The following is a 14,203-nucleotide window of genomic DNA, read 5'->3' as shown; positions in this document are numbered from 1 at the left end:
TGGCTGATGCCTTTATTAAGGCCTCCAACTCAGAGGACAGATGAGCTGAAACCCAGAACCTATCTCGAACCTCTCCACCTCGTGTGGTCTTCAAGCTGTTCGGACCCGGGCTCCAGCGAGAGCGAGCTGGACCCAATCGCCGTGAGCTGCGATGCTTCCCGAGCTCCAGCGAATCCTCTCGCGCTTCCGAACACATGCTGGTGAGACGAGGCGCCGATCCTTCCCGTCGATGCGTCGCTTCCTCGTAGAACCACCTCCAAGATGAGGCCAAAGAGTCGCACCAAGCCGGGAGCCAAGTGGAGAACAAAGAGCTCCGAGCCAAGCAACCAGCTCAACTCTCTTCCGATGAACAAAGCCTCTCTCAGCACGAACCAAGAACTCTGAGCCGAGCAACCAGCTCAACTCTCTTCCAATGAACAAAGTCGACTCTCTTCGACGAACCAAGCTAGAACCCAAAAAGCGAACCGAGCCAAGCAGAACCCGAAGGTCTGCTGAAAAGCCAAGCCGAAGCAAAAAGCTCTCCAAAAAGTCTCCACCTCGCCAAGCAGAACTGAAGCTCACTGAACCAAAAGTCTCAACCCTCGCCAAGCAGAACCCAAAGGCCTGCTAAAAGCCAAGCCGAAGCAAAAAGCCTTCAAAAAGCCTCGACCCTAACTCAAGCCAAGCAGAAGTCGAAGCTTACTAAAAAGCCTGCAGATAATCTCTTCCATATCCTCCTCCGCCCCCTCCCCCGCTCCCGGCGTGACTCATGCCCTCGTGCTCCATCCCTCCGCTCAACCTCAACTTTTTTTTTATATATATATACTGTATATATATATATATATATATATATATATATATATATATATTGTTGTGGATCTCCACCACTCGCGTGCGGGCGACCGCCTTTAGCTAATTCGCGGCCGCACACGCCCACCGACCGTGGCAATCCGAGTCGCAGCTTTCGGATCAACGCCGAAATCCAGCTACGGGTGTGTTTTTACCTACACCACAACCTTGTCAATGCTCTGCCCGCACTACAGGGTCGATCGCCGAATTGTCGATTTACCTAATTATTCGCGCGGACAGACTACCAAGAGGTTGTACCTCAACGGAACTTGCTCGGAAACGAGCCGCTTAAGCACCTCGCTCCGTTTGCGATTGCCGAGCGGTGTATTATCGCCAAGCCCTGTTGGATCCGATTATCTTATCGGCTATTAAAAACCAGCTATTATTCCGAACGCAATTACGGCAGCTCAATGGAGGAAGGGACGCAACGAGCAGGTGAACATTCAAACAATGGCATTTATTCAATGCAGGCACGTATGCAATGAATGGGGGGGATGGGTACAAGACACGAGCAAGAAAAACCTACAGCTGTTGTCTATTTATTTCGTAATGTACAGGCACTTAACCGTTCTACTTATGGACAAGGCGCCACAGACTTCCATGCAAAAACCCCAGAAAAGAACAAGAAAGAACAGGGCCCAGAGGCCTTCAATGTTCCGCGGAGCTGTGGAAACCGAAGGAGCTCCACGAGACCGTGCTGGTTACCTGCCACCCTCGTGGTGACTCGCTGGGAGACCCTCGAAGTCTCGTCGTCAACACGGCAGCTGGCGTGGCGGCAGCTCGGTTAGTCTAGGCCCAGCCGTGTGGCTTGGTCGATCGGGCCTAGCCGACGACGCCTCAGAAGAGCGAACGGGCCTTTCTCTTTTAGAGTTTATGCTCTCTTAAGAGCCCGCTCACTCCTCAGCGTCGCTCGGACCGTCCCGGGTCCCGATCACCTCGGACCGTTATGTCACTGGCTGGCGAATTCTCTCCGGCTGCCTCCAAAGACCCACAATTCTGCCCGGCACTGCAGCTTGGCTGGAATCTGAGCTCCACTCCGACTTCCACTCCGAACCCAGACTGGACCAGGAACCCAGACTCCAGACGAACTCAGACTCCTCAACTGGACCACGAACCCAGACTCGTACCCAACTGAACTCCCGGGGGAGTCCCCGCGTTTGTCGGCGGAGATGCCGCTCGTCCGTGGAATGCCGTTGCTGGCGAAAAAATGGCGGCGTCAGTGGAGATGAAGGTGAGGAGACGTTGTTTGTTTGTTGATGTTGTGAGGGGATGTTGGCGGTTGTCGCAAAGGTGGTGAGGAGATGTTGGCGGTTGTTGGTTAAGGTGGTGAGGAGATGTTGGCGGTTGTGGCGACAGTGGTGAGGAGATGTTGTTCAAAATAACGATATAAAAGAATAATACTCCCTCAAAATGCACAGCCCGGCTCACGAATAATGCCCTTTTATTTCTACATCGGTGGGGAAATCTATTCTGGACACACACTTATCGACATAACTGATCTTCGGGGAACCTGATTGGTGTTCTGTGAATTTCTACAACCGTAACACTATATATAGATATACAGTAATCCCCCGTTTCTCACAGGGGTTACGTTCCAAACCTCCCCGCGCTCAGTGAAACAGTGAAAATCCGCGATCAATGGACGCCTCCCCAAAAAATCGACTCGTCTGGTCTGGTCGGTTTGGGAGTGATCGGGTTTGAGGTGCCCGAGATCGACTCGTCTGGTCTGGTCAGTTTGGCAGTGATTGGGTTTGAGGTGATGGAGATCGACTCGTCTGGTCTGGTCGGTTTGGCAGTGATTGGGTTTGAGGTGCCGGAGATCGACTCGTCTGGTCTGGTCGGTTTTGAGGTGCTGGGTACGAGCTGTGCTCGTCCAACGGCGGCAAACGTTTTCCTTACCGAAGCATATATCGAGCACTTTAACCTTCTCCTGGAGCATCAGGACCTTCATCTGGTGCTTCGGTTCCTTTCCAGAAGCCGTAGAAGGTGCAGGGCATTTGGGCGGCATCGTGGGGCTTGGACAAAAAACGTAGAAAATATTCGAAGTTCACAAGCGGAACTTTGTCTCGTGCGTTGTGTGACTGGTCGAGCACCACACGTTATAATTTATTGCTTAAATAATTTATATTTTATATATCATTACCGCGATATACCGGGGGAATCCACAGAAAAAATTAGTTACGTTCCTAGGGAAAACCCGCGATGAATCAGGGGCACGATCGGTGAACCGCGATAGAGCGGGGGTTGACTGTATATATATATATATATATATCTTCTTCTTCTTTCGGCTGCTCCCGTTAGGGGTTGCCACAGCGGATCATCCGTATGATCCGCATAGTGATTTGGCACATGTTTTACGCCGGATGCCCTTCCTGACGCAACCCTGGTCGCCTCTTACCACACAGGGATATGGTACACCTATTTTAACCGGGGTATACACCGGCCCAGTACACTGGTGCTCATTTCGCCGACCTCGGAAGGATGGCAGGCTGAGTCAACCCCCTGGTGTATTAATTCAGTGGCCAAACGGGGCTTGAACTCAGGACCTTTTGGATCCCAAGCCGCTGCCCTAACCACTGCGCCAACACCAGGATATATATATATATATATATATATATATATATATATATATATATATATATATATATATATATATATATATATATATATATATATATATATATATATATATATATTGTTACGGTTGTGGAAATTCGCAAACCACCATTCAGGTCCCGAAGGTGAGATATCTCTGTAAGTACATGTGTAGTTAGCCCCAAACCCGTTGTTTAGAGGGAATAAATGTGATTCATTCGAGCTGCGACGCTTTGAGATAGCCGTTTTTCTGTTCTATCTTTATTTTGAACCAACCACGCTCCAACCGTCAGACAACAACAACAACGCCAACAGCCACGACCTTTACCTTCACAACTCGCTCCCGCAAACATCGCATCACCGCCATTCCAAACGGCACCATGGCCATCGGCCACCACCGGAAACCCTCCACCACCTTCACCTCTCTCCTTCTACGGCCATTCCCGAACCACCTGTGAGCACCGAGCGTCGGGCTGTCCTGGGCTCGTACAAGATACGCGCCGAGCCGCGACTGCAAATAGTGGCCTTTCCGAGGAGAATTCGGGTCAGGAATGCTACACGCCCACTTCTGATCCGTCCAATCAGGAAGCGCGGGGCGGCTTGGCCCCGCCTCCAGGCACGTCTGTGTGGAATCGAGATATGCAAATTCTAGGATCAGGGGAGATTCACGCCCCTTTTCCTCCGTCCAATGGGCGAGCGTGGCCCCGCCCCCGAGGTCATCCTGATCCGGAAATTTGCATACCGTTTTCTCCTGCCGGCGAAAGCGTGAGGCGAATAAAGAGAGTTGTTGTTGCGCAGAAGAGTTGTTGCACAGAAGAGTTGTTGCGCAGAGGAGTTGTTGCGCAGAGGAGTTGTTGCGCAGGGGAGTTGTTGCGCAGGGGAGTTGTTGCGCAGAGTCAGTTTTGGTGGCAGAGAGTGGAGTCGGGAGACGGAGGCAGTCAAGTCGGGTTGGAGAGCGGAGTGGAGTCGGGAGGCGAAGGCGTCAAGGTGGTTTTCTGCAGTCGGCTGAGGAGAATTGGGGGAAGAGTCCAAGGAGCTCGGGTCTGAGGCAGGGAAGACGGCGGTCGGCGACGAGGTCGTGGTGGGATCGCTCGTCGCGGGACCCAAGCCAGCCAACCATTCTCCTTCCCCCAGGGCATCAACAATTCCCCCCCCCCTTTTTCCCCCGTGCTGAGATAGTGCATAAAGGGGGCCCCGTTCCCACCCCACTCCAAGCGGTGCCAACGAAACCCGCGAAGGAGCACGAAGTCGGGGCAACGCCGCGCAGCCAAATTTGCGGCTCGTCACGAAGACGCGGGTAGGACCCCCCCGGTCTCGCAGACCTGACCGCTCCTTCAGGTCCCGCGCACACATTGGCCTACGGGCCCTTCTGCCCCCTTGCGTATGAGGGTGGCTTGTTTCCTTTGCTTTTGAGTAAATGTGTGTCGGCGTCAGTATGGTGAAGTAAAACTGTTTAAGTGTTGCCGTGTGTCGGTCTTAGTCGGTGGTATCTCTGCGTCATTGTTTCTTTTGTAGCATTTGATATATGTGCATTGTGTTTGGCTGTGTATGTGTGCTCTCCGTGTGCCGCGGAATAAATGTGCATGATGTTGAACTGTTTTCCCGTTTCGCTTCGTCTTTTCTTTAATTGAATCTCCATCTTGCTTCACGTAACGGGTTCGTCGTGGGCTTAATACGCCCGATAATTAATCGGAACTGTCGAGGCCGACGATAACAACGCTCGGTTATCCCCATAGCACGGAACGGATCGCTTAAGCGGCCCGTGTCCGGAGTCGACCTGCGGCGAGGTGCGATCGCCCGGTCTACCATCCGCGTGGGTACTTAGGTAGGTTGAGTTTGGCGAACAACCCTATCCCACGTGGGTGGCCGATTGGCACGATCGTGGTGAGGCCGAAAGGCCCACCCGTGACTAGCCTCCCGGCGTTAGTCCGAGAGGGTCACAACAGAATTGTCCGTCCGGTGGGCGACGTGCCGCGATTCGAGTCACGTGGCCGTTCGCACGCCGGCGGGCGCGAATTCGAAACAATATATATGTATGTATGTATATATATATATATATATATATATATATATATATATATATATATATATATATATATATATATATAGACATATATCTCCCCCCCCCTCTCTCTCTTCCCCTCTCCTTCCCTCACCCCTCTCCCTCTTTGAGCCATCCTCACTCCATCCACAGCTAATATAGTGCAGCACCCTCCTCCCACACCTCTCTCTTAACTCTCACCCCCCACCCCCCCCCAATCTCTCTCTGGACAGTAATCTGCAGACGGACCCAACCCTCTCACACTGCCTTACCTTGCCCTCCCCTCACATTGCCTTCCCTCCCCCCACTCCTCCTCACTCCACCACCACTCCTCCTCACACCCTCTCCTTCTCGCTCCTCCATCTCTCTCTCTCTCTCTCTCTCTCTCTCTCTCTCTCTCTCTCTCTCTCTCTCTCTCTCTCTCTCTCTCTCTCTCTCTCTCTCTCTCTCTCTCTCTCTCTCTCTCTCCATCTCGACGGACCCTCCCCTCACACTGCTTTCCCATGCCCTCCCCACACGTTGCCTTCTCTTCCCCCACCCCTCTGACTCTCCTTGCTCCTCCGCCCCTCTCCTTCCCTCAACCCCCCTCCCTCCATCAGCCCCCTCCCACACCTCTCCCTCTTTCTGACCCCCCCCCTTTCCTCTTCTTCCACCCTTCCCCCTCTGTTGAGGGGACGGGAGCACATACAAATCAGATTCGAAGTGAGCTGACCGGTGGGGTGTAAAGGTCGCGAGCATACATGCAGACGATTGTCAGGAATATGGCATGGGTTTTAAATGCACCTACCCCAGGTGTGTGTGTGCACGTGTGTGTTGTTGATTGGTATCTTCATATGCGAGTTTCAGAATGTGGAATGGAATCCTCCCAGGGTGGGCTCAAAGCATCCACCTTCATTTCAGTAAGGGGTCATGATTCATGGACCAAGCTGTGAAGTTTTCTATTCTCAAAGTTTTGTGCTAAGGGCTCTCTTCAGGATCATCAATGAGCCCCAGACAACTTCCAACTGTAGTTCATTTGTAGTAATATTCCAAGGGATGATTTTTAATACCTGAGTTTTTCATCATCATTCCCATAGCTCCAACCATCACTGGTACAACTTTGGCATTCTTCAGTTTCCAGGATCTTTTCACTTCATAATTGATGCCTTGGTATTTGGTCATTTTCTTGATTTCTGCATCGTTTAGTCCAAAGTCAGTGGTATGAACACCTCCATTTGCAATCCCTTCTTCTTTTTTTGTACCAAAGTATGATATATGGTCGCAATGCTTTGTTTTCGATGTTCACGCTCGATGGGATCATAAGGTCGTACATGAGCGGTACTTCCATGCTTTCAGTGATTGCTTTTGATTCATGTTCCCACAAATTCTCTGGAACTGGGATATCAAAGTTTTTGCAGATGTGCCAGCGGATTACTTTACAAACTCTGTTGTGTTATGTGTACAGCTGTTCTGACATGAGTTTTTTTTCTTTTGTGTTTGGTCATTAAGCACAACATATCTTTCTCTTTACTCATGCCAGCTCCACCCCTCACCTTTCTTTCTCTCTTTTTTTTTCCTCCTCCCCCCTCCCTCCCTCTCACTTTTTCTCTCTCGCTGTTTCTGTCTGTCTCACACCCTCCCTCCTGCAGTGTATAGCAACGTTTGGTGAGGCGTCGCTCTCTCTCCCCCCCCACCCCACACTATCCTCACTCTTCCCCTCGTCCTCCCTCCCCCCACCCTCTCTTCTCCCTCCCTCCCCCCACCCTCTCCTCTCCCTCCCTCCCCCCACCCTCTCCTCTCCCTCTCCCCCCACCTCTCCCTCCCCCACCCACCCTCTCCCTTTCCTCCCCCACCCACCCTCTCCCTTTCCTCCCCCCACCCACCCTCTCTCCTCCCTCCGCCCACCCACCCTCTCTCCTCCCTCCGCCCACCCACCCTCTCTCCTCCCTCCCCCACCCTCTCCTCTAACTCCCCCCACCCACCCTCTCCTCTCCTTCCCTCCCCCACCTATCCTCTCCTCTCCTCTCCCTCCCCCCACCCACCCTCTCCTCTCCCTCCCCCACCCTCTCCTCTCCCTCCCTCCACCCTCTCCTCTCCCTCCCCCACCCACCCTCTCCCTCCCCCACCTACTCCCTTCCTCCCCCCACCCACTCCCTTCCTCCCCCACCCTCTCCCTTCCTCCCGCCACCCTCCCCCACCATCTCCTCTCCCTCCCTCCCCCACCCTCCCTCACCCTCTCCTCTCTCCCTCCCCTCTCCCTCTCTCCCTCCACCCTCTCCTCTCCCTCCACCCTCCTCTCCCTCCCCCCACCCTCTCCTCTCCCTCCACCCTCTCTACCCCCTCCGCCCTCTCTTCTCCCTCCGTCCTCTCCCCTCCCTCTGTCCTCTCCCCTCCCTTCCATCCTCTCCTCTCCCCTCCCTTCCCTCTCCCTTCCTCCCTCCCCTCCCTCCCTTCCCCCCTCCCCTCCCCTCCCTTCCCCCATCCCTCCCTTCCCGCCGTCCCGTCCCCTCCCTTCCTCCCCGCCATCCCGTCCCCTCCCTTCCTCCCTCCCTTCCCTCCCCCCGCACCCTCCCTTCCCTCCGTCCCGTCCCTTCCCTTCCCTCCCATCTCCTCCCCTCCCTCCCTTCCCTCCTTCCTCTCCCCTCCCTTCCCTATTTCCTCCCCCCTCCTCCCTTCCCTCCTTCCTCTCCCCTCCCTTCCATATTTCCTCCCCCCCCCTTAATATCCCCGTCAGTAAAGTTCCAGGTTCTATTTGCTGGTGTACTAATAAATAAATGGCAGTGCACGTGTGTGTGTGTGTCCTCCACAACTCCAAAACCATGAACCCTAACAGCCTGAAACTTTGCATGCATACGAACAGAACTCTAAGGAAGTGCATGAATGAAAATTGGGTGTTTGGGTTATTTAAAATACCCCTTTGAACACAATTAATGACCTTATCAGGAGCATCCTCGGACACCTTGCTCCCTCGACGGGGTCTTAATGCACATGCGTCCTCGATAACGTCGCTCTTCCTTGCTGGGGTCTTAATTCACCATTTTGTTCAGCCTGCTCAGCAATGCCTTGTGTTGGAACAGGCCACAACGGTTTATTAATGATAAAGCACTCAAAATGTTTTTCTTCACTTTCCTCACTCATATCATCATAAGCCTCATGTACATACCTATGAATCGCTGCATACAATACATCGCTTTTGTAAGTGATATAGTTTTAAAATTATGAACTTTGAGCGATTTCATGCATTGTATGATGTGATTTTCCAAGATCTACTCTCACGGACTAATTAAAGTATATAATCAAAATATAATTTGAGTTTGGAGGATCGGATCACGTGGACTATATAACTCGAAATCTGGAGTGAAATCTGAAAATGTGATGAAATTGGCAAAGTTTCGTTTTTTGCAAGTTTGTGCCATGAGCAATCAGCTTGTTATCGCTTGGCAAGCCAGCCGTTCCTTAGCCATTTCATTGGAGCACTTAAGCCACATGCCAAGCGCCCTGCATTACTACAGTTGATAGCAGTGCAGTTCATGTCCCGATCGGGATGCACGGTTGGCAGTTGCTACAAGGTAGCGGTATGTGATACATATGGGTAGATTTGAATCTGTAAGGGACTCTTCGCGGATGTGTGTGTGCATGCCTGGTTACTGGTACCGTAGTGGCAGAGTTTCATCCCATATCTGACGATGATGATGGGTGGTGGAGGTTTCAATATTTAACTTCGGTAGCGTATGAGCGATCACATTTTCCTTTGTCCTCGTGACTTTCTAAAGAATTGGTTATTTTATATGAATCAGGTATTCTTTATAAAAGTCATATCGTTTATCTTTGTGAGTTTCAAAGCAAAATGTATTTGAAGAGTGAGGTACCGGACCATGCTATGCACAGGTGGGGCTGGACAGCCAGTTCGTGAAGGATTTGGGTAAAAAATGATGAAACTATAAATGCCAAAATCTGGGAATGTCACGGGCGGAACCCCTCACATGGTTTCATTTTGCTTTCAACTCAATCTCTACCAATCCCACTCACAAATTATCATTCCAATCACAAATTAATACGATAACATTAATTTAACAAAATGCAATGCGACAAACATTCATGGAGTAAACAAATATAAATGCCATTCTGAAGTTACATACAGATGGGGAGCAACTTCGTACAGAACAAAAGTCAAAATCATAGTTGTATTGAGGTATTTATGAAACCTCCCACCCACCTCAGGACACCAGCGTATACACTAAAACATTCCACAGAAGGTTTGGTGGGGCTAGCCCCAAAACTGAGGGAGTAGTTCAGGGTCAGACACTCCTGCTTTATAATATAGATAACACCCAATTTCCGAGCGGTTTGCCATATTAACGTGTTTTCTAAATTACTGAGCCTTCCCTTGCCCTCTCCTCACGCTGCCTTCCCTTGCCCTCTCCTCGCGCTGCCTTCCCTTGCCCTCTCCTCGCGCTGCCTTCCCTTGCCCTCTCCTCGCGCTGCCTTCCCTTGCCCTCTCCTCGCGCTGCCTTCCCTTGCCCTCTCCTCGCCCTGCCTTCCCTTGCCCTCTCCTCGCACTGCCTTCCCTTGCCCTTTCCTCACACCGCCTCCCCTTGCCCTCTCCTCGCGCCCCCTCCCCTTGCCCTGTCCCCGCGCCGCCTTCCCTTGCCCTCTCCTTGCGCCACCTTCCATTGCCCTCTCCTCACGCCGCCTTCCCTTGCCGTCTCCTCGCGCCACCTTCCCTTGCCCTCTCCTCACGCCTCCTTCCCTTGCCCTCTCCTCACGCCGCCTTCCCTTGCCCTCTCCTCACGCCGCCTTCCCTTGCCCTCTCCTCACGCCGCTTTCCCTTGCCCTCTCCTCGTGCCACCTTCCCTTGCCCTCTCATCGCGCCGCCTTCCCTTGCCCTCTCCAATCAGAGGGGGACAGACACCCGACGAAACCCTGTCCAATCAGGGAAAAGATTACCACAGAAGTCCGATCACCCGACCCCCGCGCGAGAGAGAGGTGGAGCGATCGGAGCGTTCTGTCTGGGTTGGCTGGGTCTGCCTCGCCTGGTGTCGTCTGATCGGTCTGGAAGCTTTTTCGGCCTTGACCGCCCGTCGCCTCCTCGTCTCTCGCCTCGTCCGCCTTCGTGCTGGCTGGCGTCCGTCGCTCTATCCCTAGTCCCAGGTGCTTGGTGCTGCGTGGAGGCGGTGGGTTCGAGTCCCGCCGAGCCAGTTCGACCAGACCGCACGAGGCGGACAGGTGCAAGTGCAGACTCTTGCCCTCAGCTCGCCTTCCTCCCGAGCTGAAGGGCCAAATAAAAGCCGTGGCCACCATTTATTTTGGGTGTGTGCGTGTGTGTCTGTGGGCCCAGTCTATAAGTAGCAATTGTTTAAGTGGCTTGTACATTACTTGCATTCCTTCTTGATAGTCGGTTTAACTCTGCTCTGTTTGTGCTCCCCTGCCCCATTATAAATAAACCCCGATTGTTCAATGTACCAGCTCGTTGTCTGTCACTTTCTTTCATTGGTTTAGCACGGTGCGTATTGGGGATTAGGGAGGCCGTCGTGCCGTAATTGTTCATTTGGACCGACGGACCTTGGTAATCCCCACTCGATTTACACCCAGTTCGGGCTCGGTAAACGGCCCATTCCGCCCGAGGTTCGTCGAGGGTGTGACCTCCCCGGTAATTTGACGACGTGGGTACTTAGGTATATTGAAATTTGGCTATTAACCCTACCCCACGCTGTCAGAGAATTGGCGAGCACGGTCCTTAAGTGACCCATGACCTGAGTTATCCGAAGGTTACGACCTGCAATTCCGGGTGTTCGGTGGGAGACGGCTCTACTGCTCCACCTGGTGGCCGTTCCTCGCCACCGACCCCCGGCCCACAACAATATTTAACCTCTAATATCCTTTTTACTCTTTTATGAGAATAATCACATGAAAACACAAAAACAAAGTAACCCAATGGCTCCAGCTTTACTAACTCCTGAATGGGTTACAACCTGGTATCTCCAGTGTCTTTCTTGAAAGCAAATCCAAGCATTGCAATGCGCTTGTCTGTAACAGTGTTGAAGAGGCAACCAATGATGCGTGTAGCGAAGCGCCTCCGCTGATAATCGTTTATCTCCACAACCTGTCAAGGTAAATCCTCATAAGCCTCACAAGCAACACACTCCTGAGAAATTCTCCTCTTGCTATTCTCTGCAATCTTAAAAGAACAATGATCACAAGTAGGGAACATACCTGCTGCCAGTAGCGAGCCACTTCTGGAAGATTTAGAGACTCACAAAGATATACGAGGTTCAGAACATCTTTTTGGAAACAGCTCCCACCAAATCCTGTGGCCAATAGATAGTTGTGAAGGCACTGCACTCACAGATCTGTTTTTCACGATCCATCCTTCACATTTCTTTTTGCAAAACCACAATATATAATGAAATTAAATACAGTACAGTGGAATCTCAATAAAATATATGTATTCAAATCTTTTTTGTAATCATGATACACAAATGAATCTCAAAGACGACAGCAGGTCACCGATTTACATTGTGGATGCGTTCCTTAAAAACTGCGATGTTATTCTGATCAGTTTCCCATAAACTTAGTGTCATGATGGAGGGATGCATTGCCAGGAAAAAAAATTGGTCACCCTCACTTAGCGTAACCTTCACTTAAGTACATATTAGACATACATAAGCACACTTTAATACAGCGCGAAAACATATGAGACTGGGAGATAAAGCAATGCAGCATCCACTGAGCTCTTGCCATGTTGTCAGTTCTTCACTGGCAGGTGACACAACGTTGTCACTTCTACAGAGGCAGATGGCGCGCAAATGTATTTAAAAACTTCGCAAGGTACACCCACCACAGGACTGTACTTAAAATTTTTGAAGGGCATTCCATCGGACTAGCGTGACAAATCGATTATTGTCCCATAACATGTAAATAACGTTCTATCGAAACTATGCAAATTATCTTGACGTAAATTGGCGAGTTACTGTATTCGTATTTCTTTCATTGAGACTCTCCAGTATAAACACCCAAATATAGCAGAAAGATTTTCACTTTGTCAGCTGGTTCCTAATTTACATGATGAAACTGCTTTGTGATGATAGATAGCTAGTTACATTATATTAACCCAATCACCAAGGGTAAGCTTCCCCCCGGCTTACCCTGGGTGATCGCCCGCGACACACCCTTGGCACACAATCCAATGATGGCATCTTTTGTTTGGACCGCCATATGACCTTGACCTTCAACATTTTGGGATAGAGTGCAAATTAAGAAAATATATCCCCATCAAAATTTTTTCCATAAAACTCAACATCACAAAAATCGGAGGAAAATTATTAAAATTATGATCGAAAGGTATTTCTAATTAATTAGGTCACAATACGAAAAAAGTACATCAAGGCCACAAATTACATATCACGTTTACAACTTCAATCCATCTATCCCATCCATTGGGACCATACTCTGTGCAGAGCATTGGTGCTGCCTAAGTGGTCGCCTTGGCTTTTGGGCACAATCCTGGACGGGTCACCACTCCAACACAGAATACCAGCAAGCTGGCACTCATTTTGCCGACCATGGAAGGATGACAGGCAGATTCAACCCCACCTGGTATTGATTCAACAGCTGAGTGGGTTTGAACTCAGGATCATAGGATCCCAAGCCCACCACTCGAACCATTAAGCCAACACCAGGCACACACAACTTCAATGCAGGTTCACTATGATGATGTAAGAACATCTTGGAAGATCAAGCGGTCTAAGATTCCACATTGGCAAAATTAAGCAATGACAAAAAACGTGTTATTTTTTCAGACCACCATTTGACCTTGACCTTGAAGGGATGTAAATTAAGCTTAAATGCGCTTTGCTCCAGGCTATCTAGAGAGGGAAATTTTGTTCCAATGGGAAAAGCCTTCGTCGAGTTTTGGTGAAAAATGTTAAAATGTCTATAATTGGGCCATCACCTTAAAAATTAGGTTAAGGACAAAATTATATCAACGCCATATACCTCCGCCCACATTATCATATCATTATACATACCTGTTCCAAGGTTGACTTGAATCCCTGAACCCTGATTCAACATATTAAATAATTCTGGCTGCCAGATGATGCATCCAATTAGGTTGGAATTTAAAACATATTGTTACGGCTGTGGAAATTCGCAGAGCACCATATAGGTCCTTAGTTCAGTTATGCCGATAACTCTGTGTTCAGATAGATTTCCCCACCGTTGTCTAATGGGTTTTATTCGTGTCACCCGGGCTGTGATCTTTGAGGAAGCCGTTTTTCTTTTACTATCGTTATTTTGGACCAACCACAACGCCAACCACCAACCACCTTCTCCGCAACGCCAACCACCAACCACCTTTTCCACCATGCCAGCCACCAACCACCTTCTCCACCACACCAACCACCTTCTTCACCACGCCAACCACCAACCACCTTCTCCACCACGCCAACCACCAACCACCTTCTCCACCACGCCAACCACCAACCACCTTCTCCATCACGCCAACCACCAACCACCTTCTCCACCACGCCAACCACAAACCACCCTCTCTGCAACCGCCTTCACAACATCGACATCTCACCATCCCCGAATCCACATCTCACCCAATAGATCAACACGAACAACATCGCCTCACCTTCATCTCTGAAACGACGCCATCTTTGCGCCAGCCACGGCGAGTCCGCATCGAACGGCATCACTGCAGGCAGACGCGGGGGTTTGCTCGCCACGCAATTCGGTGATCTCGCGCACGTCCGCTCGCCG

The 14,203-nt window shown here is 50.7% G+C and overlaps 1 protein-coding gene across 10 annotated transcripts in view; it reads right to left on the bottom strand.

The window, feature by feature from the left end:
* Positions 1–14,203, bottom strand: part of UGDH (UDP-glucose 6-dehydrogenase) — a 59,462-nt gene that overhangs the window by 13,711 nt on the left and 31,548 nt on the right. For 9 of the 10 annotated variants that reach the window (XM_085863717.1, XM_085863719.1, XM_085863715.1 and 6 more), the window contains exons 7-9: positions 12,589–12,669; positions 11,657–11,751; positions 11,416–11,546 (exon numbers count right to left, since the gene is read on the bottom strand). In XM_085863717.1, coding sequence (XP_085719843.1) covers positions 11,416–11,546; positions 11,657–11,751; positions 12,589–12,669 — 307 coding nt within the window. The remainder of the gene's footprint in view (positions 1–11,415; positions 11,547–11,656; positions 11,752–12,588; positions 12,670–14,203) is intronic. The other variant, XM_085863713.1, reaches the window with a different exon arrangement.

This window comes from Eptatretus burgeri, chromosome 18 (assembly GCF_056783735.1).
Source record: "Eptatretus burgeri isolate ZD-2024b chromosome 18, Ebu_testis_v1, whole genome shotgun sequence".
NCBI lineage: Eukaryota > Metazoa > Chordata > Myxini > Myxiniformes > Myxinidae > Eptatretus > Eptatretus burgeri.
This window is presented reverse-complemented; position numbering and strand designations above follow the sequence as displayed.